This window comes from Lissotriton vulgaris, chromosome 2_1, assembly GCF_964263255.1.
Source record: "Lissotriton vulgaris chromosome 2_1, aLisVul1.2, whole genome shotgun sequence".
Classification (NCBI taxonomy): Eukaryota; Metazoa; Chordata; class Amphibia; order Caudata; family Salamandridae; genus Lissotriton; species Lissotriton vulgaris.
Genome location: NC_141687.1, coordinates 1,746,212,814 through 1,746,239,028, shown reverse-complemented (window position 1 = coordinate 1,746,239,028; position 26,215 = coordinate 1,746,212,814). Strand labels below are relative to the sequence as shown.

At 47.3% G+C, this 26,215-nt stretch overlaps 1 protein-coding gene across 3 annotated transcripts in view; it reads left to right on the top strand.

Annotated features, from left to right (window-relative positions):
* Nucleotides 1–26,215, top strand: part of CD151 (CD151 molecule (Raph blood group)) — a 161,687-nt gene that overhangs the window by 116,916 nt on the left and 18,556 nt on the right. For all 3 annotated transcript variants that reach the window (XM_086957747.1, XM_086957749.1, XM_086957748.1), the window contains 4 exons: nt 4,056–4,130; nt 8,039–8,143; nt 8,793–8,951; nt 10,054–10,140. In XM_086957747.1, coding sequence (XP_086813873.1) covers nt 4,056–4,130; nt 8,039–8,143; nt 8,793–8,951; nt 10,054–10,140 — 426 coding nt within the window. The remainder of the gene's footprint in view (nt 1–4,055; nt 4,131–8,038; nt 8,144–8,792; nt 8,952–10,053; nt 10,141–26,215) is intronic.

Genomic DNA, 26,215 nt, shown 5'->3' with positions numbered 1-26,215 from the left:
ATCTGGACTTAATATTTGTATGTAACTTGTTTTTAAGCTTTTTCAGTTGCTGTAGATAAGGAAATGAGGGTCAAGGAGATTTGCAGAGCGAATCTTCCAACTAAATATTTATATTTCTTGCAATAAACAGCATGCTTCTGGCATTACTTGTACATTTACCCATTTGTCTAAACCGATGCACATTCCAGATCTTCATATTTATTTATAAGTTTTATATAGCGCTAGCTAGACCCAAAGGTATCGGAGCGCTTTACTGAATCGAGCAAGGCAATGATCCAGTCATTAAGTATATGACGCGCAACAATCTTACATTCAAGTACAAACAACAATAAATACACATAAAAAATATTAGGTAATGCGGGTGGAATAAAATATGTACACAAAACAGAAGTTTGCCCGGAGGGCGGTTACTGATTGTGGGCCAGTCGCAAATTTTTAGTCCAGCGAGAGAAGCACCTTCTAGTCAAAAGAGGCAAACAGAAGTAAACAGTCAACTGTTCAGTATAATTGCCTAGCGAATGCAGATGTTGACTGCTGCAGATTCCATACTCAAAGATAGCCAGTACCCAGCAGGGCGAGTATGTTGCACAGTTTCTATTTGCACAGATGTTTAGTCCGGAATGGACAATGGAGAAACAGCGGCCCTCATCCTCCTAGACCTCTCCGCGGCTTTCGACACGGTCTGCCACCGCACCCTAGTACAGTGCCTCAGCAACATCGGAATCCAGGACAAGGCGCTGGAATGGATCATCTCCTTCCTCGACGGGAGAACACAGAGTCCGCCTACCACCGTACAAGTCAGAGGCCTCCGAAGTCATCTGCGGCGTCCCTCAAGGATCATCTCTGAGCCCCACCCTCTTCAACGTCTACATGAGCCCCCTCGCGGCCATCGTACGCAAACACAACCTCAGCATAATCTCCTACGCCGACGACACCCAGCTGATCCTCTCCCTGACCAACGACCCCGCCTCCGCCAGAGCCAACCTGCACGAAGGGATGAAAGAGGTAGCCGAGTGGATGACGACCAGCCGCCTGAAACTGAACTCTGACAAGACGGAGGTCCTCATCCTGGGCTCTTCCCCCTCCGCCTGGGACGACTCCTGGTGGCCTCCCGCCCTGGGCACCGCACCCAAACCGACAGACCATGCACGCAACCTGGGCTTCATCCTGGACTCCTCCCTCTCCATGACCAGGCAAGTCAACAACGTCTCCTCGGCGTGCTTCAACATCCTACGCATGCTACGGAAGATCTTCCGGTGGATCCCCACCGAGACCAGGAAGACCGTCACCCAGGCCCTCGTCACTAGCCGACTGGACTACGGCAACGCCCTCTACGCCGGTACCACCGCCAAGCTCCAGAAGAGACTCCAGCGGATCCAGAACGCCTCAGCCAGACTCATCCTCGACATCCCACGAACCAGCCACATCACCGGACATCTGAGAGACCTTCACTGGCTCCCCGTCAACAAAAGAATCACCTTCCGCCTCCTCACCCACGCACACAAAGCCCTACACGACCAAGGCCCGAGCTACCTCAACAGCCGGATCAACTTCTACGCTCCCAAACGCCACCTCCGATCAGCCAACCACGCCCTCGCCGCCGTCCCCCGCATCCGAAGAGCGACTACAGGAGGAAGGTCCTTCTCCTACCTGGCCGCCAAGACCTGGAACTCCCTCCCGACCGACCTGCGCCTGACCCAAGACCACCTCTCCTTCAGGAAGAAGCTGAAGACCTGGCTGTTCGAGCAGTAGCGGCACCCCCCCCTCCACCCCCCAGCGCCTTGAGACCCTACGGGTATGTAGCGCGCTCTATAAGTGTCACTGATTGATTGATTGATTGATTGAATCTATGAAGTGTATTCACGTGGATAGCTAGTGAACCGTTAAAGATCAGACTGCATCTTGAGAAACCATTCAAGATTATGCACATGAAGGTACTGTGTTTGAAGTTGAAGGAATCGTTTTTGGTCGCCTTTTCGGGTGGCTTTGAAGGGGGCAAGTATCTAATTTCTTCACCGCAGAATATTTTGGTGTATGTATGACATAAAGTGGTGTTGTTTCAGATCCTGAGTGGGCAGCTTGACGGAGCTGGTCTCCTTGTATTTTTGGTTACATATCTTGGCTTCAAGGCCACTAATCTCGTTCTTCTTGTTGCATTGACTCTGGACAGTGTTTTGACCCTGTAGGCTCGTCCCTCCTGCCTTGTTTGATGCAGCCAATATTTAAGATGAATCAGGCCTCAGTGTTTAGGCCCCGGAGTTCTAACCATGTGAGAGAGATATTGTTATAAGCCTTTAACCCCCTAAGAAAAATGATATTGTGTAAGATGCTCTTCAGTTGGGTCATGGTAGACTTGAGGTGCAAACCATTGCCCTTATTGAAGCGGGCCAATACTAGGAATATAGTTCCATAGCCTTATGAAGCAAAGTACTTCTTTATTATTTGTAGAAGTGTGCTGCGATCATGTTGTATTGCTTTCTGGACAAGGCAGTTTTTGAAGCAAGAGCCCTTTTTGAAATTAATCTGGATGATGTGTTGCCTGTATAGAGTTGAGACTGAATCTATCCAGCTCCCTGATGGAGGGACATCTTGGATTAGTGCTTGTACAGTGCTGTTGTCTGTGAGGATGAATTTGATTTTAGTCTGGTTCAGCTTGAGGTGCTGAGAAACCGGCTTTTGTCCGTTTGAAAGGTAGGAGAAAAGAACTCTGTGTAGTGCCGCACAAATCCGTTGCATGTTATGAGCTGGGTATCAGGGCGTGATGAGAGACCAGGTTGAATAAGCGATCAAGTGGGACTGAACGCCAGTGGTCATCCCTTTCTTTGATGTGAGATGTTTCATCCACAACTTGGATGATTGACGTTTCTTAGCTGCAGGATGCTCCAAATGAGGACTGGTACTCCAATAAGAGGTGGGTGGTTCGATTTAGACTTGTAGGCAGGTGTTGTCTGCTTTCTCAGTCCTCTTCCTGAAGAATATCAGATGTGTAATACGTCAGCTGTTGAGAAAGCTTAGTTTAAAACTGGAAGGATCATTCACGTAGTAGTGTGTGAGGAAAGATGCTGTGTGTAAGAAAGTATGGATTTAGTTGAAGAAAGGTGGCATGCTTTCCCATTGAAGTACTTTCTTATGGTGAATGGCAAGATGTCCCCTTTTTATGTTGTGGCCCTGATGATAGTGGCAAAGGTGTCTGCGTAGGATCACCAAGCCCATCAAGGACCCATACGCAGTCTTGTTCTGGAGGTAGGCGGTAGAGATAGGAGCTGCCTCTATTGATTGTTTTAAACCAGGGCTTCCTCACTCTTTACTACATATCTGGGTGAGAAAGGGGAGTGATAGCAAAAAATGTATTACAGAAGATATCGTCTGGCCGTGCTCTGATACAGTTACTATGACATTATGCAATACAAATGTCATTTTATTTAGTTTTAAAATGTTTAAACTGAAGCATGGAGCCTCATGTATAACCACTGACATGTGCTAAAATTGCCTTTCATCTGTATGCCAATGACTCTGATTTGTATTTGAAAGTCACGTTTTTGAAGGACGGAAAGATCTAGTAAACAATGTACCCCCTAAAAATTGAATTCCTTCTACTCTTCCCTCCCTAGAGTAACATCTCAGCCCAAGCCTCACTTGCTGTCTCAAAATTGCTGGACAGGTCCGTGGTTGTGGACAATTCCAATTATTTGAGCTTTGTCTTAGACGCGAATCCAAGCCTACACTCACATATAAACATTCTAACTTTAGTAGCACAATAGAACATCCAATTCCTCATGGGAAAATAGGCCTCTGATCCTTGATGAGCAATTTAAGACCTTAATGCAATTGTTAGTTCTTAGGCTTGACATTGGAACCTCCCTACTGTCTGAAACACCCAAAATCCTGAAGCTATACTGGTATCAGGCTCCCTAAGATACACGTGTTGGGCTTGAATGCTGAGATATTTGCTTCCAGATCCACAAATTGCATTCTTTAAAAAGCATAAAACCTTAATAGTAAGCATAAATATTCATTCCAAGTGGTGACATGCAGCATGTTTTCTTGTTTTACAGTACTTCATTTTGCTGCTGTGTATATTCTTGCTGGAGATCCTGGCAGGAATCCTAGCCTACATCTACTACCAGCAGGTAAGGTCCAGCAAAAGGCGGGGAGGAGGGGATATTGTGTGATTTCACACTTCTGAGTTTGTTTATGAGTGCATGTTAGCTAATGTCCATATTTATGACTCTACATATCCACTTGTGTTAGTTGTTTCATTCTTTGTCAAGACCACTAAGTCTAAGAGAAACCTTAATGTCTTGTTGACCTAACCCATTGGGGAGGGGGTCATTTTTTTATTTTTATAAATTCGGCTCAGTCACTTACAGAACTCATTTGAAGTCACCAAATCGACTTGCTCACCTTCCTTGATAACATGTAGCCATGCACAGTGCTACTATCGTAAAGGCAGGACATTATAGAAAAAAGCACAATTTAACAAAGTGCTAAAATAATGCTGACGTTTCCAGATTGTACACTGAAATAACAGAAATATTAACAAAATGGGTGCACGGGTAGAATGGTTGGGAGATTCAGTAATATTTTTAGGGCACGCTGAAAACCTGGGAACAGGCTATCTGGAATACTGAAGCATGACTGGGCTCCAGAAATTATTATTCTAAAAGTTCTAGCTCTTCTGCATGCAAGGTAAGGTGATTATATACTCTGAAAGGAGAACCCTCCCGCCCAAGCCCATGTGATGCGTAATCATTAAATAATTCACAAGGACTTATTGCAAAGAGAGGTTCATTTTATCTGTAAATTCAAATACACTTTCAATCAGTGGCAGGCTAAATTCTGATAGGCTGGAACAACCACTAAAGCTTTGCACATCATTTTGAATATTACCTCTGTAATGGTGCCATGACTTGGGTACTCATGGTTCTTTTGGCCTGGTTGTAACATGGTTAGAGACCTTGGAGACACTTACCTATTCAATCCTCGCTGCCCACACAGGAAGCAAAAGAGATTTGCTGAAATTGCTTTTCATGAAGGGAACAGAATGGTTAACATGGGATTCTTATTATAAAAATGGAACCCCTGCATTGAAACAGTACTAGTGGAAAATATGGTCAGTTCTCTGAGAAAACATGCAGGTGTGGTGGCTCGATGGACCTACTTCTTCTCCGGTAACTTTGGAAAATGAAGGGCAGGTTCCAAACGAGTTTTTGGCATAAACCAACAACATGCAATCTGCCCTTTGTACATTGGGCTGTAGGTTCTTTTTCACTTCGAAGTGTCACATTGACGTGCAACCTAGACCCACCCCACTGTTATTCCAAACTGTAGTCTGGAGACAGTGCAAGAATATTGAACTCTTCCCATTTTAAAATCTCATCCATGTGCCACTGCTGGTGCCAAGGTGCTTTTTTAGAGACCTTGCAGAAGTCTTAAAGAACAACTGCCAATTTTCTTTTGTTTACTTCTATCCCAGTAGGTCACTGGTTGCGACTGCAAAAATTGAGATCTATTTTTTTTCTCCAAAATATCTATTTTACAAAAAGAGGAACTTTTTGTGGGGCATCTGTCAGTACTGCTGGTTTTTAACGAGATTGTTCACTGAAGAGAATGTGTCTATTTGACATTCCTTTGAAACCCACCACTTTTCCCTTTCCTAGATTAGTAAGTTTCTGCCTTGCTTTGAAGATACTCCGGTTTTACTTTAAAATAGGCCTAGGGTAGCTGTCGGTTAATGGGGAAATCATTGTAATGAAGTTCTTGTAGGGATTCCAGCAGAAAACATAGGGGTCCTGTTCATATCCAAGAAAGACTCCTATTGTGGCCTGAAAGTTTATACATCTATCTGTAAAATTGGTATGTTCCTTCGACTGGTCCGATAAAATGTATGATCCATTTCACACAATGCATGAAAAGGATGCATTTGGAAATAAATGACCTGCATAACTCATAAAAATCCTCCCTGTGGAAGGAGAGAAGGGAATTCATGCAGTGGGCTTCGACTTCTGACTCAATCGATAATAAATTGTTGGTTAAGGCTTTCTAAAAGAAAGTGAAGGAATCCATTCAATAGATATTTTATGTCCTGTATTGCTCATTTGTAAGAACCTTGAAAAGGCAGAGGACGTTTGTTTTAAATCCCATTTAATAAAATGTGTATAACCATGTAATTTTCTCCATTTGGTTGACTACATTTTGTAATGGCCCTGCATGCCCTTTCTTTTAACCTTCTGTGATATTGCAATTAACACGTGTGTGCTATTCAGGTAAAGGATTCTGCCGAGGTGTATAAATATATTTAAAAAAACAAGTCACTAGTAAAAAAATACTCTTTAGATTCCTTAGTTAATATTTACATAGTTTGCCTGTAAAAACTGACTGAATTATTAAATTTGAGTATTTTGAAAGCTTAGTAATTGGGAGGACACTCCCTACATAAGCATACTGCAGTTTATAGAGACTTCACATGTGCTCTGTGTAGTTCTGAAGTGTGTTGAACTAGGCTCTTGAATTGTAATACTGAAGGCGTGGTGGGGTGCTGCTGGTGATTCTGTTCCCCATACTGGACTGGATCTATTATCAGCAGGTAAGGTCCACCTGGGAGCTAGTGGAATGGACAATGTGCCATCTATGTTTCAAGGGTTTCATAATTTTGCAGAGTTTGGCCTCATGAAGTCTCTAGTAACAAGGATACTGTAAGTAATGTAGATCGAGTAACATCATACGTGTCTGGAGGGATGACGCAGAAGTTAGAAAAATGGAGTGTGACATCTTTCAAGGATTCTAAATTGGCCATTCGAAACAGAGAAACTAAACTAGTTAATCATGCTCAAGCATCTGTTGAGGCAGTTTCTAACACTCTTTGCATGTATTCAGACTGTATGTGCGCTCAACTGATTTCACAGGACCTTGGGCTACAGTTTATGCCTCCTCTCCAGTTGCACTAAAATCAGATGATTCCACTTTCCTAGCATTGCCGCTCTCTGTTGCTGTGGTTCGTATCTTTGCTCCGTGTGGCTTTGTGCATAATCCAAGGTACTTTGCTGTCTCTGTTTTAATGCTGCAGTGCTCCCCAGATTGTGCACAGGTAACAATGCATCTCTTCTGACTTGCTGTGCTTTAGCTGTTACTGAGAGAAGAATAGTCCTTTTCATAAAAAGTGAATGCATTTAGTGTTTCAGGATCTCTCCCCTACTCCTGCCTCCATCTTCACTTCGACTTGTTTTGCATGGTTGGTGTTGGGTCACTTAAACCTGTCCTTTGGCTTGGCAGGCCCATGGTAGCTGCCATACATGGCTGTATATGACCTACCATTTTCAGCCTTCGATATGCAGTTAGTCTGAGGAGGCAAGCATGGGGAATGCATGTGGTAACTCATCCTTCTTTTTCATGATTAAAGGAGCAAACCTTTGGTGACGCCGCAAAGCTTTCTGGGAAATAGCCTACTATGTCCGAGGTTCTGTAAGACAATTTGTGAAACATCGGAAACATGCATATATGAACAGATTCTCTGCTTTGTGGTTGCTGGCTTGTCTTAGTTATAAGGATGTGTCTGATTGGTTTTTGGGTGCTCCTTATCTGTTCTAGTGGTGTGTCTTCTGTGAAATGTCCTGCCTGTATATTGGTGTCTCTCCTCTTCTGCTGTATATTTCTGGTATTGGTTCTAGGTCTCTGCTTTGAGCTATGCCTCTCTGTCAGTAGCTCTGCATGAATGTCTCTATTGGCATCTGTGTGTCTCTCTCTTTGCCAGTGCCTGCACATCTCTGCATGTGATTGCTTGCTTTTGCCTGCCTTCTTCTTCCAAGGAGTAGGAGTTGCAGTAAATATTAGGAAGACCACAGACACATGTACAATTATGTTTTGAGACTGTGCTAATCCATGGAGATGGTAGTTGTGAAGATAGCACTGGGGGTGTACCCTGATTAAACCTTTACTACTAATCTCTTCTGGTTACGTTATATGAATTGGGCCTGACAAAACTCAGTGTTGTTAAACATCTCTTACTGGTCACTCCCTCATTGTCTGATTGCCTCTACAGCTGAGCACAGAGCTCAAACAAAATCTGAAGGACACCATGACCATGAAGTACCAGCAGAGTGGGCAGGAAAAGGTTACCAATGCTGTTGACAAACTGCAACAAGAGGTAGGAGCCACTCTGGCGAGGACACTGCATGTTTGAAACTGCTATCCACACTTGCCAAAAAAAGCGCTATCAAGAGGCATTGAATATATGCCCCAAATACCAAACTTATATACTACTTCTTAATGACTAGGCCTTATTATTCAGATGCAGATCAGGCTGTTTGCTTGATTTCTCTGTGGTGTGATCCCGAGTGTCCAAGCATGCCCCTATCACTCCCCTGCCAACCATCTTTGCTGCATCCAGCACATTAGAAGATTACTTTACTTTGTTCCCTTAAGCCTGCACATCTGAAAAGGAAACTGATTGTCTTTGCTTAAAAGGTCAGTTCTTTGTGTGATTGGAACTAGCGAGAATCATGAATGGCCAGTTAAGGGTGGAATATTGTGAAGTTCGGGGCTATGTGTAGCAAGGGCAGGCAGGGATTTGTGGTCCAGAACAAGCCAAGAATGTTTGGCTTTGTGTCTATTTGAGGTCCTTTGTGATCAAGTGAAATAAGAGGCCTTCATTTGTTGAGATGGATAAGATGTTAAACTAGATGGATCTGTAGTGCACCAACTTCCTGAAATTTGTGTTGACATTTGCAGTTTGAATTTTGTGCCTCCTGATTTTGGTGATATCAGTAACCGCCAGATTTTTCATGTGTGCTTAGTTTAAGTGCTGTGGTAGTGCCAATTCTTCTGACTGGAGTGGCAGCGATTGGATCAAATCGCCAGATGCAGAAAACCGCTTTGTCCCCGACAGCTGCTGCAAGACGCTGACTCCACGGTGTGGGGTGAGAGACCATCCCTCGAACATCTACAAAACCGAGGTAAATATCTCTCCTGTTTTTGTTACTTCTGATTTTGAGGGCAGGACACGTGATAGGTGACTCTTCTACTTGTATTTTGTCTGCTTTGCTTTCCTTTTATAACGATCTCTTGTTCTGTGCACAGCACTTTACGGCAGGTCTCGTTTACGCATTTGCAAGAAATATTTACTAGCAAGTGCTATGATGATGGTGCCCACATCCGAAAGAGCTTTGTGAAATAATAGCCTCAGAGAAGTTGATGTTTTACCCAACGTTTTGTATGTTATATGAAGGAGAAGCCACTAGTGAAAGGATATGGATAGTTTTATCAATAGAGCCATTTCTGGAAGACAGTTCAGACCAGGGTCTGACCTCCTAAACATTTTACGTGCATAAGCCAAGCTTGCATATGTATGGAAATATTCAGGTAGACCGGTTAGTTGATTTGGGAAGCCAGTTTTACATGTCCAGTTGTTTCACCATTAGAAGGAATATTGGCCATTCCCCAGCAAAGTAAAAATCAGTGGGTCACCTACAAAGTGATAACTTTGCAGTTACTCTCAAAAATTCACCATGCCTGCACCATGCTGTATGCATTTTTAATCTTATACGAGAATGAAACGGGTGTAGGCGGGGTAGAAATTGTGGGGAAACCTGTGTAGACGATTCTCTACATGCTGCACTCCACGTCTTTAAAGTTGATCGGTTAGCTGAAGGTCCTCCTTGTCGCTAGCTGCATTGTTTTATCTTGTCACATGCTTGCCACTTCAATCCAAAAGACCGAATCAGCTGGAAAATTAGTTGGCCGTAGTGGCATTACTGAGCCACATGGCGAGATGCCACCTAGCAGCACTCCAAGGTGATGCTGCATCTTGGGATCGGTCTGGTGGCAGACACACTCCCATGCACCCTCCTACTGAACCCCACAATTCCCCATGACACATATTCCCTTAGGTAAGAGGTCTGTGGCGGGGTGGGGGATATATCCTCTCTATCAGGCTTCTTGAGTGGAATGTATAACTTCCACAGCGTTCTTCCTTTACACGCTCAGTTTATCAGGTTTCCTCGACTTTCTGCAGAATAATCTGAGAGCCACAATTACAAGTGTTTCTTCTCTCCACAGGGCGGCTGCATCGCCAAGCTGGAAAACTTCATCCAAGCCCACTTAAAGATCATAGGGGCAGTAGGGCTCGGCATTGCTTTTGTACAGGTAAGTAAGATCCGTGAGAAGAGATTGCCATTTATTGGTTCAGGACTTTATGTATACTTTTTATATTAGTTGCTATTAATTGCTATGAAGCTTAATTTAATGAAGTAGGTTGTACATATTCAGCGGGAATACAATATAGATATTTTTTTTAAGTATTGCAAACTATGCTAATTCACAAAATCAATTTGTGCATTCCTGTTTTTAAATTGAAAAGATTGCCTGAGTAGTTAATGTTAAGTTGCATTTACAAAGCGCTAATCACCAGAGGTCTCTAAGCACTGCGTCATAGATCAAACAGTCCGAAGTTCTTTCGCGCCACTGAGCTCTGCATAGATCAGTGTAGGCCTGGTCAAATGCCTCTCTGAACAGCATCGTCTTGAGACTCCTCCGAAATGGGAGCAATCTGGCTTCCTTGCGCATGCCCTCCGGTAGCTTGTTCCAAATTTGGGGGATGGAGACCGAAAAGTCCCTGCCTCCAAATGTGTCCCTGATGAAGCGAGGGCAGACAAGGAGGCTAGCCTGTGATGAGCAAAGGTGGCGGCCCGGTTCGTAGGGCTTCGATCGGTTTTTGATATATTTGGGTGCTTCACCAAACAGGGATTTATGTGCAATGCACAAGCCCTTGAAGCTTACCCTTTGTTTGATAGGTAACCAGTGCAGTTGATGCAACAAGGAGGTAGCATGCGCTCTACGAGGTAGTTTATATATCAGCCTTGCTGCGTCATTCATGATCACTTGGAGTTTCCTCAAGAGTATACCGGGAAGGACAATATAGACTGCCTTTCCATAATCTAGGCGAGATAGAATTAATGCAGTCACCGCTGCCTGCATGGTATCGGGTGACAACAAGATCGATAGTTTCCGAAGTTGGCGCATCAATCCGATGCAACTTCCCACAACAGCAGACACCTGGGTCTTTAAGGTCAGTCCGGTGCTAGCCTAATGCCCAAACTCTTCACTCCTGACACCGGCGTTGGGTGTAGTGCCCAGCTCTTGAATCCAAAAGAGGCTAGACCAAGGGGAAGAGCCTGGGGATAGTACCAAGACTTCAGTTTTGTCTGGGTTCACCTTCAGAGATTTAGAGGTCATCCAATTCATGGTGTACCGAAGAATGTTCTGAACGTTCCGCTGTGAGTGAAGGGAGTTATTAATGCGCACTATTAACTGAGTATCGTCTGCATAGTTAAACACCTGGCAATCCGCTTTTGCCAGAGCCTCAATCAAGGGTTGGAGGTAGATATTAAAGAGTAAAGTGAAAAGCTTCCCTTGGGTAAGTGACTATATAGGGATGCCCAAAGAATTGGTCTGGGACACAAAGCTTCACTAAGCAAAAGCATAAACAATAAAAACAGTTGTGTACAAAATGTAGAAATTTATTCAAACATACAATAAAAACATGTTAAAAATCAATATTTTTACTTAAAAAAGACCCTTTGCATTAATTTAAAAAGAACAATAACTCATTCACAGTTTATACATGTAAACAAATGTCTATACTGAAAAATAGCAAATAAAAATACTTTCAATGTTGGCAACCATCCCGTGCCAATACAGGAGAGACAATAAAATCCAATAGTCTTGAAAAAGATGGTATATGAATAAACTAAAACCATCGAAACGCGTCAACGCCTAACACAGCACAATCCAATCACCCAACTCACTCCAAGAACACGGAAAAAAATCAAGTCTTGGTTTGAGTTCAAAAGAGGTATATGATGTGCATTTTCCAAATGACAAACTGTTGATGTCTCAGTGTGTGTCTCTCTCTTTTCCTAAATTTCCTTTGATACATTGAAAGTATTTTTATTTGCTATTTTTCAGTATAGACATTTGTTTACATGTATAAACTGTGAATGAGTTATTGTTCTTTTTAAATTAATGCAAAGGGTCTTTTTTAAGTAAAAATATTGATTTTTAACATGTTTTTATTGTATGTTTGAATAAATTTCTACATTTTGTACACAACTGTTTTTATTGTTTATGCTTTTGCTTAGTGAAGCTTTGTGTCCCAGACCAATTCTTTGGGCATCCCTATATAGTCACTTACCCAAGGGAAGCTTTTCACTTTACTGTTTAAAAGTACCCCATTCCCCTGGGCTATAAGGGGTCTCTCTCCCTTGTCTTTACGGTAGATATTAAAGAGCAGGGGGGATAGTGCCGATCCCTGCGGGACCCCCAGAGAAGATCACCCTGCCTGGACATATGGTCTCCTAATTGGACCTTCTGACATCGATCCTCCAAGAATTAAGTGAACCACTGGAGGACCGTCCCAGTGACCCCCAGCCGCCGCATGCGAACAAGTAGCTGCTCATGGTTCACCGTATCAAAGTCGGCTGAGAGGTCAAGTAGGATTAATCCTGAGGGAGTCTTCTTGTCGGCTGCGAGTCGCAGATCACCCAAGACTGAAAGCATAACTACCTCGGTGTTATGAGGCCTAAACCCAGCTTGGCGATAATTTAACAAGCAATGTTGTTCGACAATGCTAATTCACAAAATCAATTTGTGCATTCCTGTTTTTAAATTGAAAAGATTGACTGAGTAGTCTAAAGGTGACATTACGTACGTGATCTGAGCCAGTGCCCTTAAATTTGCTGATGACGTGTGTTGTAGCTTTGTCCCCATGTAGGTTCAGAGTCTCAGCCTGCACATCTTGGGTGGGTTGATACATTGTTGGTGGGGAGATGATTATGTCTGGCCTTATACCAGAGGTTGAGCTTAAACCAGGGAAGTGGAAGCACACAGACTTATTATGTAGGCAGTTATGCACTGCTGAGACAGCCTACTCCACAGCACACTGAGGTGAAGAGGTTATAAAATAATTTGAACCTGGGTATGGGTTTTCACTTGTATGCTCCAGTCAGTTATTGGTATAACATTGGTAGATTATTGTGCCCTGAGATGATGATCTGGCCTTAATGGACATGCACAAGTCATTCATCGGCTGGATAATAAATAGGTAGCCAGGGTGGAATCAGAGGATTCTTAACCAAAATGGAAGTCGAAGTTTAGAGAGTGAGATGTGCAGCAAAAGCTGCTTCCAGGTTAGAACCTAAAAATGCAGGGATCTGCCTTCAAACCTTCTTCTTCTGGCTTTGGTAGTAGCAAGAAGCCTCCAGGTAGTTAGTCTGAACCCACCAGCTACAGAACATGGTGGGTAATGTAACCTTGTGCACACATTCCTGAATGAGGTTGATGGACTTGGCCTCCTCTACAGAGTCACTCCTAAGCTTTTTACCTTCACCCCTCCTGTTTTCTGAACTTGTTTATGTTGTCCTTTAGCACTCTGTGCACTTTACCACTGCTATCCAGGGATAAAGTGCTTGTGTTCTCCCTCTAAAACATTGTACAATTGGTTTACACCTGGTTGGTACATTTAATTAACTTTTAAGTCCCTCGTATATGGTACCACCGGTACCAAAGGCCTGAAAATTAAATGCTACTAGTGACAGCAGCACTTATTATGCCACTCACTAATAATAGCCTTTTCAAATGTCTTAGGCCTGCCGCTACAGTCTGTAATACAGTTTTAAGTTGCTAATTTGTCCTGGCAAAATAAACTTTTTTTTTTCCAGGCCAAACCCTTCCTTTTTAATATGTAATGTAAATTGGCATTTATAAAGTGCGCACTGCTACTCGGAAGAGTGTCCCGGCGCTGCACGACCTCATGACAGAGTGCTGAATTATACTAGTAATGAGAAGGCTGTCGGCTATTGTTAAATAACAAGGTTTTTAGCCTCTTCTGAAACCTGAGTAGCTCTTTCTCCTGTCTGAGTGACAATGGCAGGCGATTCCCCAGATGGGAGGCCTGAACTTAAAAGGAACGGCTGCCCTTGCTGGCCAGGGAAAACTTGGGAATAATCACCTGCAGCTGTGAAGACGATTTCTTAGTTCTGCTCGGATGTAATGCTTGACTCTCTTTCTAATGTAGAAGGCGCCGTTGTCATGTAAGGCCTTAAATGCCAATACCAATGCTTTAAACCGGATTCTCTTTCGAATCGGCAACCAGTGTAAGCCTTTCATGTGGGCGGTGATCCGTGATCTAGGGCCTAGCAAAAGAATCGCCCAGGGTGCCGCATTCTGAGCCACTTGCAGCCGTTTCAATAGGTATTCTGGGAGGTCCAGATATAGAATGTTAACGTAGTCCAGTCTTGAGACAATAAGAGCCTTGGCTACAGTTTTTCTATGAGCGACTAGTAGTAGGGGGAGAACGTTTTTAAGCATATTTAATAGGCCAAAACATGTCCCCACTGCTGTTTGAGTCTGGGCTTTCATGGATAAGTTGTCGTCACACTTGATCCCCAAGTTCTTAACTGAAGTAGCAGGGGGAGACATGTCTGAAGGCCACCATTGACACCAGATGTCATTGGCGGAGGACCCGAAGAATATGATCTGTGATTTCTCCGATTGCACTTTAGTTGGTTCCTTCTTAGCCAGGCAAACACTTCTGTCAGACATTTATTGATCTCCGCACCCCTGAAATCAGTACCCTTAGTTCATGTAAACAGCAGTTGGGTGTCATCTGCGTATGAAATTATTGTTGCGCCATGTAATTCAGCTAGTTGAGCCAGAGGGGCCATATACAAATTAAAAGGTGTTGGGCTCAAAATAGAGCCTTGTGGAACTCTGACCTGAAGGGGGGCAAATGCGGGACGAGACCAAATAGTTTGCTGTCAATCCTCCAGGAAGGAGGGAACTCACTTGAGTACCGTGCTGCCAAGGCCACTCTCCCAAAGTCTATGCAGGAGGCGGTCATGAGGCACGGAATCAAAAGCCGCGAAAAGGTCAAAGGATCAACACAGTTTTGCCTCCTTTATCTAGTGTCTTTTTTTTTACCTCGGAGACCTCCAGCAGGGCTGTACCTGTGCTGAAGTTTGCTCTAAACTCAGACTGGTTATCGTGGAGCAATTGGTTAACTTCCACAAATTCTGTTGGAACTAGGTTCACATATTTCTCCAGGACCCCTGAGAAAAACGAGAGTAATGACATTGGCCTGTATTTGAGGCCACCAAGGGGTTTGCCGAAGGTTTGTTTAGCAGAGGGAGGAATTTTGCATCTTTCAACTGCCAGGCACCTGCTTCTTTTCCAACGAGGAATTGAGGATCGAATTGACTGCAGGGTTTATGATCCCTGCTACAGATGACAATACTCTGGCTGGGCATATATCGGTGGGGGTGCCTGACTTAAGGGCTTGCATTATCTTCAGGGATTTTTCCAGCCACAGGAGTACCAGTGGAAGGCCATACGTTTGTCCCCTTGACCAGGGATGGGGTCTCAAACGAGTCTTGGATGGTCTTAATTTTATCGTAGAAAAAAGAGGCGAGGTGGCTAGTCCATTCCCTGTTGAGAGTGAACTGGCTGTCCACCGCCCTCAGGGATGAGAACTCTCTTACTATATTAAGATTTCCTTGCTTTTGTTCCCTGCAGAATCAATCTTAGTGCAGAAGAAAATTTTCTTTTCTTCAAGAATTTTATTGTAATGTGCTTGGAGGACTTTTTGTAGTTGACTTTATCTGCGGTGTTGAAGTTTTTGCGCCATACTCTCTCCAAGCATTTACAGGCACTCTTGCCCTTTTCTGAGGGCTTCAGTAAACCATGGGGCTGAGGCTTTGGGGGGGGATTTAGCTGTGCGCACAGTAGGCGGAGCGAGCTCCCCGGTGCGAAGCTGGAGGCAATTCTCCAAACCGAGTACATCGTTCTCCAGATTGCCACTCTGAGGAATCGGGTGAGACCTAAGTGCATCTGATAGAGCTTCTCAGGTTATCTGGTAGAAGGGTCTAAAACTATTCGCACCGTCCCATAGAAGCGAGGGTCATTAGATTCCTTGCCCACTCTAAAACCCAAGAGATAATGGTCAGACCATACTAGGGGAAGCAGCAGATCTGTTCCAATCTGTTCATTGGAAAAATTTGGTCCAGAATGTGACCCTTAACATGGGTGGGGAAAAAGACATACAGGAGTAGATTGAAAATGTCCAATGACTCCCACAGCCTAGATTCCGCCTGCATTGCAGGATTGTACATGCGAGTGTTAAATTCACTTAACAGTAAGCAATCTTTATATTTGACAATGAAAGGAGAGCTTGGATCACTGATGGCATCCAAGAATTTTCCAGATGGGCCCGGGGGCCTGTAGATTAGTATTTCCGCATATATGTCACCCCTAAGGTAATGTAGGCCCTAAACAGCCTATAGGGCAGGGTGAATTGTATTGAAAAAGTAGGGTATGTGTTTTTAAGTTTTAGATTTTCTGGTAGTTAAAAATTCCTAAATGTGTTTTTCACTACTGTACTGCTTACCTCTTCCTAGGTCAACATTGGGTTACCTTATTTCATTGAACGTGTGCTAACTTTTGATTGGGAGCAAGTAGACGTGTAATGTTTGGACTCAAATGAATTGTAATTTAAAATCTTTTTGAATGGTAAAGTCTGATTTTAGATGGCCATTCTAAAAATGTCATGTTTACAGAAGAACAATGCTAACTTCCTGAAGACTTCTAGGAGTTTCTTGCTGCATAGGCCTGTTTATTGTTCCCCCATCAGGAATGTGTATTGGGCCCACACAGTGAACAGTAACACCTGGGTGTAGCTGGGAGAGGACCATCCTGCCAGGATGGGAGGGGTGGAGCGGTGCCCTACCCCACTTACATTTGAAAGACAGGCCTTCATCATACAAAATAAACTTTACACCAGTCCATTGTCACCCTAGACCACTTGGAGCCTGGACAGGGGAAGGAAGTGAGGAACTTTCCAGAACCAGATGTGGGGTTGAGCTAAAAATTTTCCCCACTGCAGAGGTTGGCACTAGGGATTAAACTTCTTGAGCCACTCATCAGTTAATTTCAGGGCCTGCAGAGGGCCCATAGAACGGACTGCCTTATATTTTAGAGGACTTCCCTCCTGCTTGAGGCCTGCTTTGTATCTCAAACGACTGTGGTGCTGCTACCAGAGGCATGCTCTGCTGCTTGAAGTCTGCCTGTACCCTCTTGATTGCGGTTGTTGCTTGAAGTGTTTTCACCCCCCTCAAAGACCCAATTTCTTACATTGGTGTCCAGTGGTGAGATTCAGTTCTTGTGTTTGCGCATTGCAACTCAGTGATTTTATGTAATACTAACATCCCATATAAATAACTTGATACCAGATTCAACCTCTTTTTAAATTCTTCTTGATTGACCTCTTTGCTTTTACCAAATTCACTTCCATTCTACCTGACTTTGTGCATCTAGACCACTGCCTACTGAAAGCATGGAGTTTGAGCTCAACAAACTGGAGAGCTGCAATGTGGGTGAGCTTAAAAGGATTCTGCAGGGAGGGGCTTCCAGCAAACAAGAAGTAGGTGCTCCAGACGGCCCTCAGCGTCTGGGAGGTAGCCCTCCAGTTACAATTTACAGCTTGCTGGAGCGGTCCTGAAAATGGCTGGAGGCCGAGGAGTCGGCCCCACGTCGTTCCCGGTCTTGTGGGAGGTCGAGGGCCCAGTCGGGGAGCAAGCACGACCATTTGAAGTCTTCGCACTCAGAGTCAGGTAAGGCGAAGCACAAAAAGTCGAAGAAGCGTCGTCGCTCTTAGTCATCCACTTGCCGGTTGCAGGACGTGGCCAAAGGGGCAGGTGGCACCGCCCCTGCGGCTCCGCCGGAGCCTGAGCAGTTACCGTTGGCTTCCCCACCTTTCCTCGGGTCCATCTGCAACTCCACCTGAATTGCAAGACTTCGTGTCTGCCATGGCACGTATCTGCGGCCCATGCGCCCCATTGGATCGCCTTCGGGCCCTGCGGGACCCACTGTTCAGAGTTCTTCGCCAGCTCCGGCCCGACGTTGTCGATGCCTCAATGGGTGTGGCCGGGGCTCCCCGTTCTTGCCAGTGGACCCTGTGCAGCCCCCACTGACATCGACGTCGCCGATGCTGGCAATGACGGCGCCGACTTCTTTTCAGACGGCGACACGGTGCCGGAGGGATGTCTCCGGGCGCCGATTCCAACGCCAATGGGGGACTTTTAACCTTTTATTCACCCACGTCCTCATCCCCCCCTCTCCCCCCCCCCCCCCCCCCGTGCAGGAAGGGGAGGATTGGGAAGGGTTTGAAGACTCTCTCGCAGCACAGTGCGAGTCCGTCCCAGATTGGGATGAGGGGGGGAGGCCGGTGGCCTGGATTACACTCCGGCGCCTGGTTCACCATCCCCTTCATCTACTATGGAGGAGAGTGGTTCCTTTTTCACGGTGCTACGTAGGGAGGCCGAAGCTCTTGACCTCGAGCTCCCTACAGTGGCTGTCAGGACCAAACCTACTGAACCGCTGTTGCTGTTTAATGAGGCACTTTCTGATGTGCTTTTGGGCACTTTGTCCCGGCCCAACACAGGGGCTCCTGTGGATAAGGGTGTGGGTCGACCCTACCTTCCTCACCCAGCACTCCACACATGAAAGTTTGGTGGTTCAGGCCTCCACTTCTTACAGTGCGTTTCCTTCTGCTCCACCAGACAAGAATCCAAGAAATTGGAGCAGTTTGGCAAGAAGATTTATTCTTCTGCAAGTTCTGGACTGCGTTCTGTGAACACTGCCTGTCTCTTGGGCCGCTATTCCCATTCTGTATGGGATGCGGTTGAGCAGGTGCTAAATCAGTGTCCGGAGGAGGTTTGGACAGGTTCGAGGCATGTGGGCTGCTGAATTCATATCTGTGCATAGATCGCCGCCTAGTGTTGGGTCCGGATGATTGCACATTGTTGTCCTGGAAGAGTCTTCAAAGTATCACGAGATAGGTGGCTCCTCCCCTGGACTACAGTGCGCATGGGCATCGACTCCATCCCCAGATTGTTTTTTTCCGCCATTGGGTTCGGATGTGTTTCGGTTCCCTCTGTAGGAATCGATAGTTGTTTAACTTCTTTTACTTGAGACCAAAAGGTCTTTAGGACTCGCGTCGGTATTGTCTATCGTTCGGGTTCGTTTGTTTCATCGACTCCGAGCCAACTCCGCCCTTCCGCGTGCTTTTGGCGCGGACGGGCCTACACGACGCTCCAAACTACTTCATCATGGAACGAAGTCCATTTAAGAGGTGCCCGGTGTGTGCCTCGAAGTACCCACATATCGACGTGCACCCGGTGTGCAATAAGTGCTTGTCGCCGGACCACGACGAGGCCAAGTGTATGGCCTGCTCCAAGTTCCGGTCGAAGAAGACGCTTAAGCTCCGCCGAGCTGCAAGACTGCAGGCCCAGCGATCGGCACCCCCTCCAACGGACATCTTCGACACGGAGGATGTGTGCGACGACACTATCCAAGATATCACGGAATCTAACCCGGCGTCGGAGGTCGAGGAGGACTACGACACGGAAGACGAGGATTTCGATGAAGTCGTCGAGGAGGTAGGGGACGACGACGGGGCCATTGCCACCGTAGAGGATAGCTCGGAGGAAGAGCTTCCTCACACTGACTCCGGGGCCAGCCAACATTATAAGGCCCAGGCTGAGGGATCGCCTTCGGGCCTTACCCAAGTCTTGATTCCCGTCCCACGGCTCCGCCTTCCGGCCCGGCCACGGACATTGATGCGGCGCCACTTACGGTACAGAAACCGAAAGTGAAACCATCGGTCTCGACGCCAGACGTCTCGAAACCGAAAGCGCAATTCGCACTGGTCGGATCGAAGGCTTCGGAGGCCTCGGCGCCGAAGAAATCCAAGATGGCCGTCGAGCTCAAGGGACACGCCAAAATGGCCGACCCAAAGACCACCGTGTCGAAGCCGAAGGAGAAAACGGGCGACGCGGCGGCGTCGGCGCCGAAGTTGGTCGACTCACTTAAAAGTCGCATCTATGCCAAGAAGGTCGACGACCATAAGAAGAGCACAAAAAAGCGGCAGGACGACCCCAAGTCTATCGCTGACCCGCTTCCAATCGACAAGGCCAAGGGGGCTGCTGCGTCGGCTCCGAAGACTGCGGCCTCGGTCGCCGGCCCAAAATCTGCTTCAGAAGACTCTCTCGAGTCGGTCCATCCCTCCGCCTCGCTCACTAAAAAGGTCAACGAGTCCCTTCAGCGTATTGGGGAGGGGACCGCGGCAGTCGAGCCGCAGGACACTGTGCCCAAGCCTCTCCAGAAACCGGCGAAAGTGCCAACGCCGATTCTCTTCACGTTACCGCCGAAAACGGCGCCGAAGGCTTTTCACAGCAAAGCCTGGGGCCGGGGGGCCCTTGAAGTTATCTTCGACGCCGAAGGCATCGTTGGTGGTTCCAAGCCCGCGCCACCAACCACTGGCAGAAGAAGAGCGTCGAGAAGTAATCATCGACGCCAACACAGGCAAGCTCTCTCTCCTTAAACGGAGGATCACCCCTGAACCAGCTTTGGAGCATTTCCAAATCCCACTTAAAGAAAGATAAACCCTGCTGGTGCCTCTGCCCCTTTAGAGCCTGCATCACCTCAAGGCCATGAACTTTCACCCACTCATTCTAATGTTGAGGAGGGTGATGGTAACGACGAGGATGAGCATGCCTACCCAGTCTACTCAGACCCGGAGGATGTGACTGAGCCTTGGTCTGCTGGTGGCGACCCTGGGGACTCGCATTCAGGACAGGAGCCTCAGCTCTTTTCAGCAAAAACTTCTCCAACTGAGGACTCTGCAGCTTTCAATGCTCTAATTGAAAGGACAGGAACAGACTAATTTGCATACAGCCAGGTTCTGAAACTGGGATGGTGCAGTGAGCTAAAAAACGGTGTTGGATCTAGCCCTGATCTCTTGACTGGGTGAGAGCTTTCTGCTTTATTCAGAGACTCTGTCCCTCACCACCCCTTGTTGTAAATATTTTTGTCCACCCTAAGCGTGGAAGGGTATTCTCAGATGTGAGACCCTTGCTCATTGCACCATCAGGATTCAAGCAAACCGGGCCGAAGACGGCTGTAATGCCAGAAACCGGTCCCCGGGAGCTTGTTTCCTTCCCAGTGTAAGAATTGGCTTTTGTAGTTTGGTTTGCCCTGTTCCCATCATGCACTGGGACAGGAACAGACTAATTTGCATACAGCCAGGTTCTGAAACTGGGATGGTGCAGTGAGCTAAAAAACGGTGTTGGATCTAGCCCTGATCTCTTGACTGGGTGAGAGCTTTCTGCTTTATTCAGAGACTCTGTCCCTCACCACCCCTTGTTGTAAATCTAATTGAAAGGGCGGCAGCCAACCATGACGTCGATCTCCATGCTGACCCAGTAGACGTCGATTTTCTTTTTGACACCTTTTCAGTCGCTGAAAAAACTGTAAAGACTTTGCCAATGCTAAAAGGGATGTTAAAACATGCGCCGGAGGTCTTCAAGGAGCCCACCCGAGCCAGAGTAGTCAACCCACGTATTGACAAAAAGTACAAGGCAGCGCCCACTGATCCAACATACATCAAAGGACAGTTGCCTCTGGATTCCTTGGTTGTCTCCAGTGCTAGCAAAAGAGCCAACTCACAGACTACGGGTGATGCTCCTCCCCCAGACAAGGAATCTAAAGTATTTGAGGCTTCGGGGAAGCGTGTTGCTGCGCAGGCTGCAAACATATGGCGCATATCCAACACACAGGCGCTGCTTGCGCGTTACGACAGGGCACACTACGACACTCTAGAGACCCTTCTACAACACTTGCCAGAGCAGTATAAGGAAGCAGCTGAGATGCTGATACAGGAGGGGAAGCTTATCACCAATGCTTCAATTAAGTGCGCTCTGGATGTGGCTGACACCGCCTCAAGAGCGATAAACACTAGCGTTCTACTTCGTAGGCATGCATGGCTCAGAATATCCGGTTTCAAACCAGACATTCAGACTACCATCCTCAACCAAACTGTCAACCCAGACCACCTGTTTGGCCCAGAAGTCAATACCACCCTCGAAAAGATGAAAAAGGACACCGACACTGCTAAGTCTATGGGTGCCTTGCAGTCACAGCAGTTTCGGGGTGGTTCCTTTCGTCGCTCCAATAATAGAGGCACCTCGAGGGGTCAAGCGTCACAGTCAACGCAGTTCTATAAGAGCAACATCCAACCCTCCTATACCAACAAGGGTCGGGTGGATACCGTGGCAACAACGTCAAGGGCAGAGGACGTGGTAATAACAGCTCCAGGTCCTCCACCGCCAACAAACAGTGACGCCTTGTCACTGCCCCCCGACCACGCAACACCGGTCGGGGGGAGACTCCAGCAGTTCCTGCCCGTGTGGAAGTCCATTACCACGGACAGGTGGGTCAGATCTCTTATCCAATATGGTTATTGTCTGGAGCTCACATCCACTCCACCCAACATACCCCCAAAAAGCCGTCCTATGTCCGGCGAGCACTTGCACTTGTTGCAGCAGGAAGTCGACGTCATGCTGCAAAAAGGAGCAATAGAGCTCGTGCCCCTGCAAGAACAAGGTACAGGAGTTTACTCCCTGTACTTTCTGATTCCAAAGAAGGGCGGATCCCTCAGGCCCATCCTAGACCTCAGACCTCTAAACTTTTACATTCTGTCGGAACATTTCCATATGCTCACGCTGCAGCAGGTTCTCCCACTGCTTCGGCAAGGGGACTTCCTGGCAACTCTGGACCTTAAGGATGCGTACTTTCACATTCCACTGCATCCTTCACACAGAAAGTACCTCAGGTTCACCATTCAAAACCAGCACTACCAGTTCAAGGTTTTGCCTTTTGGGGTCACCACAGCGCCGAGGGTCTTCACAAAGTGCCTAGCGACGGTGGCGGCGCATCTGAGACGTCAAAACATCCACGTCTACCCCTATCTGGACGACTGGCTCATTCAAGCAAAGTCGGCCCAGCAGTGCGCCGAACACGTGTCCCACACCATTCACCTTCTGCACGATCTGGGTTTCTCACTGAATTATCCAAAATCACATCTCCAGCCCGCCCACGTACGGCAGTATCTGGGTGCGACTATAAACACTCTGGCGGCCACTGCGCAGCCGAATTCAGTGAGAGTCAACAGCATTCAGTCGCTGATCCAAAGATTCAGACCTCAACACTCGCTTCCAGCCAGGGTGTTCATGCAGTTGATAGGCATGATGGCCTCCTGCATCTCCATAGTCCCGCACGCGAGACTACATATGCGTCCGCTTCAGGAGTGCTTAGCACGTCAGTGGACTCAGGCTCATGGGCAGTTAAAAGACCTAGGGCCCGATGTAGGTAGGGCTTTACCGATCGGTATCGGCCGAAAATACCGATTTTTGGCCCTTACCGATCGGTAAACAGCCATCGAGATGTAGGGAACCAAAAACAGAACGAATCGGATAGAAAACCGATTCGGAATGTGTACCGAATGTGAAAGAATCCGATACGTACATACCGAAAATCGGATATGTAACGAATCGGAAAAACACCGATTCGGTTACAAAGACCGAATCGGTCCATGTACCGAATCGTTAGTGACACCGATTCGGAAAATCACCGATTCGGTCCCACTACCGATTCGTTAGTGACACCGATTCGGAAAATCACCGATTCGGTCCCACTACCGATTCGTTAGTGACACCGATTCGGAAAATCACCGATTCGGTCCCACTACCGATTCGTTAGTGACACCGATTCGGAAAATCACCGATTCGGTCCATGTACCGAATCGGAAAAAATACCGATTCGGACATGCTCCGAATCGGAAAACATGCCGATTCGTATGATTCTCCGATCGGGAAATTCCCCGATTCCGACAGTTGGGGAGATGTAGGGAGGCACAGAAACACCGAAATCGGCTCAAAATCGGTAGAATTCACTCGGTATTTACCATGGATTGCAATCAGGTGGTAACCAACTCCAAACCATATAAACAGTCCCAAAATGCATTGCAACTTGCAGGATGGCAGCTTTCTATGTCATTGCGAGGCGGCTACGGCTACAGCAGGAAGGACTGAGGGAATGGCTAAGAAATGAACAGGTCTACAGACAGAGGATAACCCTGTTCATGCTCACTGAGGCTGAGATCCTACAGAGATACAGGCTGGACTCTGACACCATACTTGAGCTCATCAGGGACCTTAAGCCATACTTGGACCACCACACCCCAAGGGCACACGCCATCCCTGCGCACGTCCAGGTGCTATGCAGCCTACACCTGGTAGCGTCTGGCAGCTATCAAAGTGGAGTAGCAGCAGCAGGAGGGGTGAGCCAGAGCAGCCTGTCAAGGTTCTTCCACATATTCCTTGACGCCATGATAGACAGGATGGACCAATACATCTCATTCCCTGCAACCCACGCAGAACTGCTACAAACCAAAGCGGACTTCTACCAGATGGCACACTTTCCCCAAGTCATCGGTTGCATAGATGGCACGCATATTCCGATTTGCCCACCAGCGGACACCGAATACATATACCGCAATCGGAAATCGACACACACCATCAACGTGCAGGTGATCTGCAATGCCAAGTGCACCATCACAGACCTGGTAGCAAAATTTCCAGGGAGTACCCATGACTCCTATATATTCCAACAGAGCGGCATATATGCACGGCTGATGGCTGGCGATTTTGGAGAAGGATACCTCCTAGGTGAGCCACATCATCAGACCCCCATAACACATAGTAGGTAGGTGTAATACATGTATGCATGTGTCTAATGTGACCCCTTTCTCTTCCAGGCGACAGTGCATATGCCCTCCGCTCATTCATACTCACCCCCTACCTCAACCCCTCCACACCCAGCCAAAGGAGGTATAACCGTGCCCACATACGCACCAGGAATGTTGTTGAACGGACCTTTGGCATCTGGAAAAGTAGATTCAGATGCCTGCACAAGAGTGGAGGTGCAAGGCAGTATACCCCCATCACCTGCTGCAAGATCATAGCTGTATGTGCAATGTTACACAACCTTGCGGTCAAGAAGGGCACTGAGGTGGAGTTGTCTGACTACGAGGACTATGACGACGACGAAGCTGTGCCACTGACACAGCCAGCTGGGGTGTGTACGCCATGTGATGGCAGATACAGACGTGAGGAGATCACTGAGAACTATTTCTGACTGAGTACAGATGCAAAGACAGCTAAATGTTGCTTGGAAAATAAACTTTTTAATAGTGATGCACCACAGTTACATCACTGAAGTGCATAAAAAAATGGAGTCTGTCAAAACAAATAAAGTCCAGGGTTCTGGTATGATCATCCCCCCTTGCAAGCCTATTTTTTGGCCCGCTTTCCAGACCCACTGGGGTGTCCCTCGGCCCCCTCCGAATGGCCAGCAGCATCAGCGGAGCGCCTGGTGCTCCTCCTTGGCTCTGATGCAGCGCTGGCCGGGCTGCTGCGGCTGCTGCTGTCACCAGCATCACCCAGGTCCAGGGCAGGATTGGAGGCGGCGTTTGATATTAACATGGCCTCCATGGCCGTGGTGATCCTGGCCATCCCCCTGGTCAGCTCAGCAGTATGCTGACTCTGCACCGACTCCTGATTTGCGCTACGCTGGCACAGCTGTGCAGTCGCCGCTGCAAGGCGGGCCATGGCCCGGTTGAGCACCCGGGCATCCCTCCTGCGCGCAACCTCATGCTCCTCCTGCCTGGCAGAGGAGTGGGTGATGGCAGTGGTCAGCCTGCCCAACCCTGCTGCCACCTCCTTGTTGCTGTCCACAACAGCCTGGGACCCCTTCACCAACTCCCCCATCTGCAGGTTGTGCTGCAGGAGCTGGCGTTGGCAGGCCATGGTGGATCTGGCCTGTTGGCGCTGGATTTTGACCATTTGGCCCTCCAGGCCCAGGAACACACTGCCCTCCCGTGCTGGTGCAGCAGTGGTGGTGGTGGTGGTGGTGGTGGTGGCACGGCGTCTGGCACTGCTGCCTCCGGCCTGCTGAGTGGGCTGGGGTGCCACTGGTGGTGGTGTGGTGCTGGCCGGTCCCGGAGCCCCTGCTCCCAGGACAGGTAGGACGGGTGGCAAGGCCACGGTTGTGGCAGGAGCTGTTGTCGGCGGAATGGTCTGCCTTGTTGGGGAGTTGCATGGTGAAAATTGCAAGGGGGGTGAGCTGGGCAGTACTGGGGAGTGCACTGCCTGGAAATCAATCACCAGGACTCCCTCCATTCCAAGCCCTGGGGTGTCTCCTTCCTCATCCTCTTCCTCCTCCTCCTGGCCAGGCTGGCTGGTGCTCGGCCCTGCCACTGCAGTATGTGATG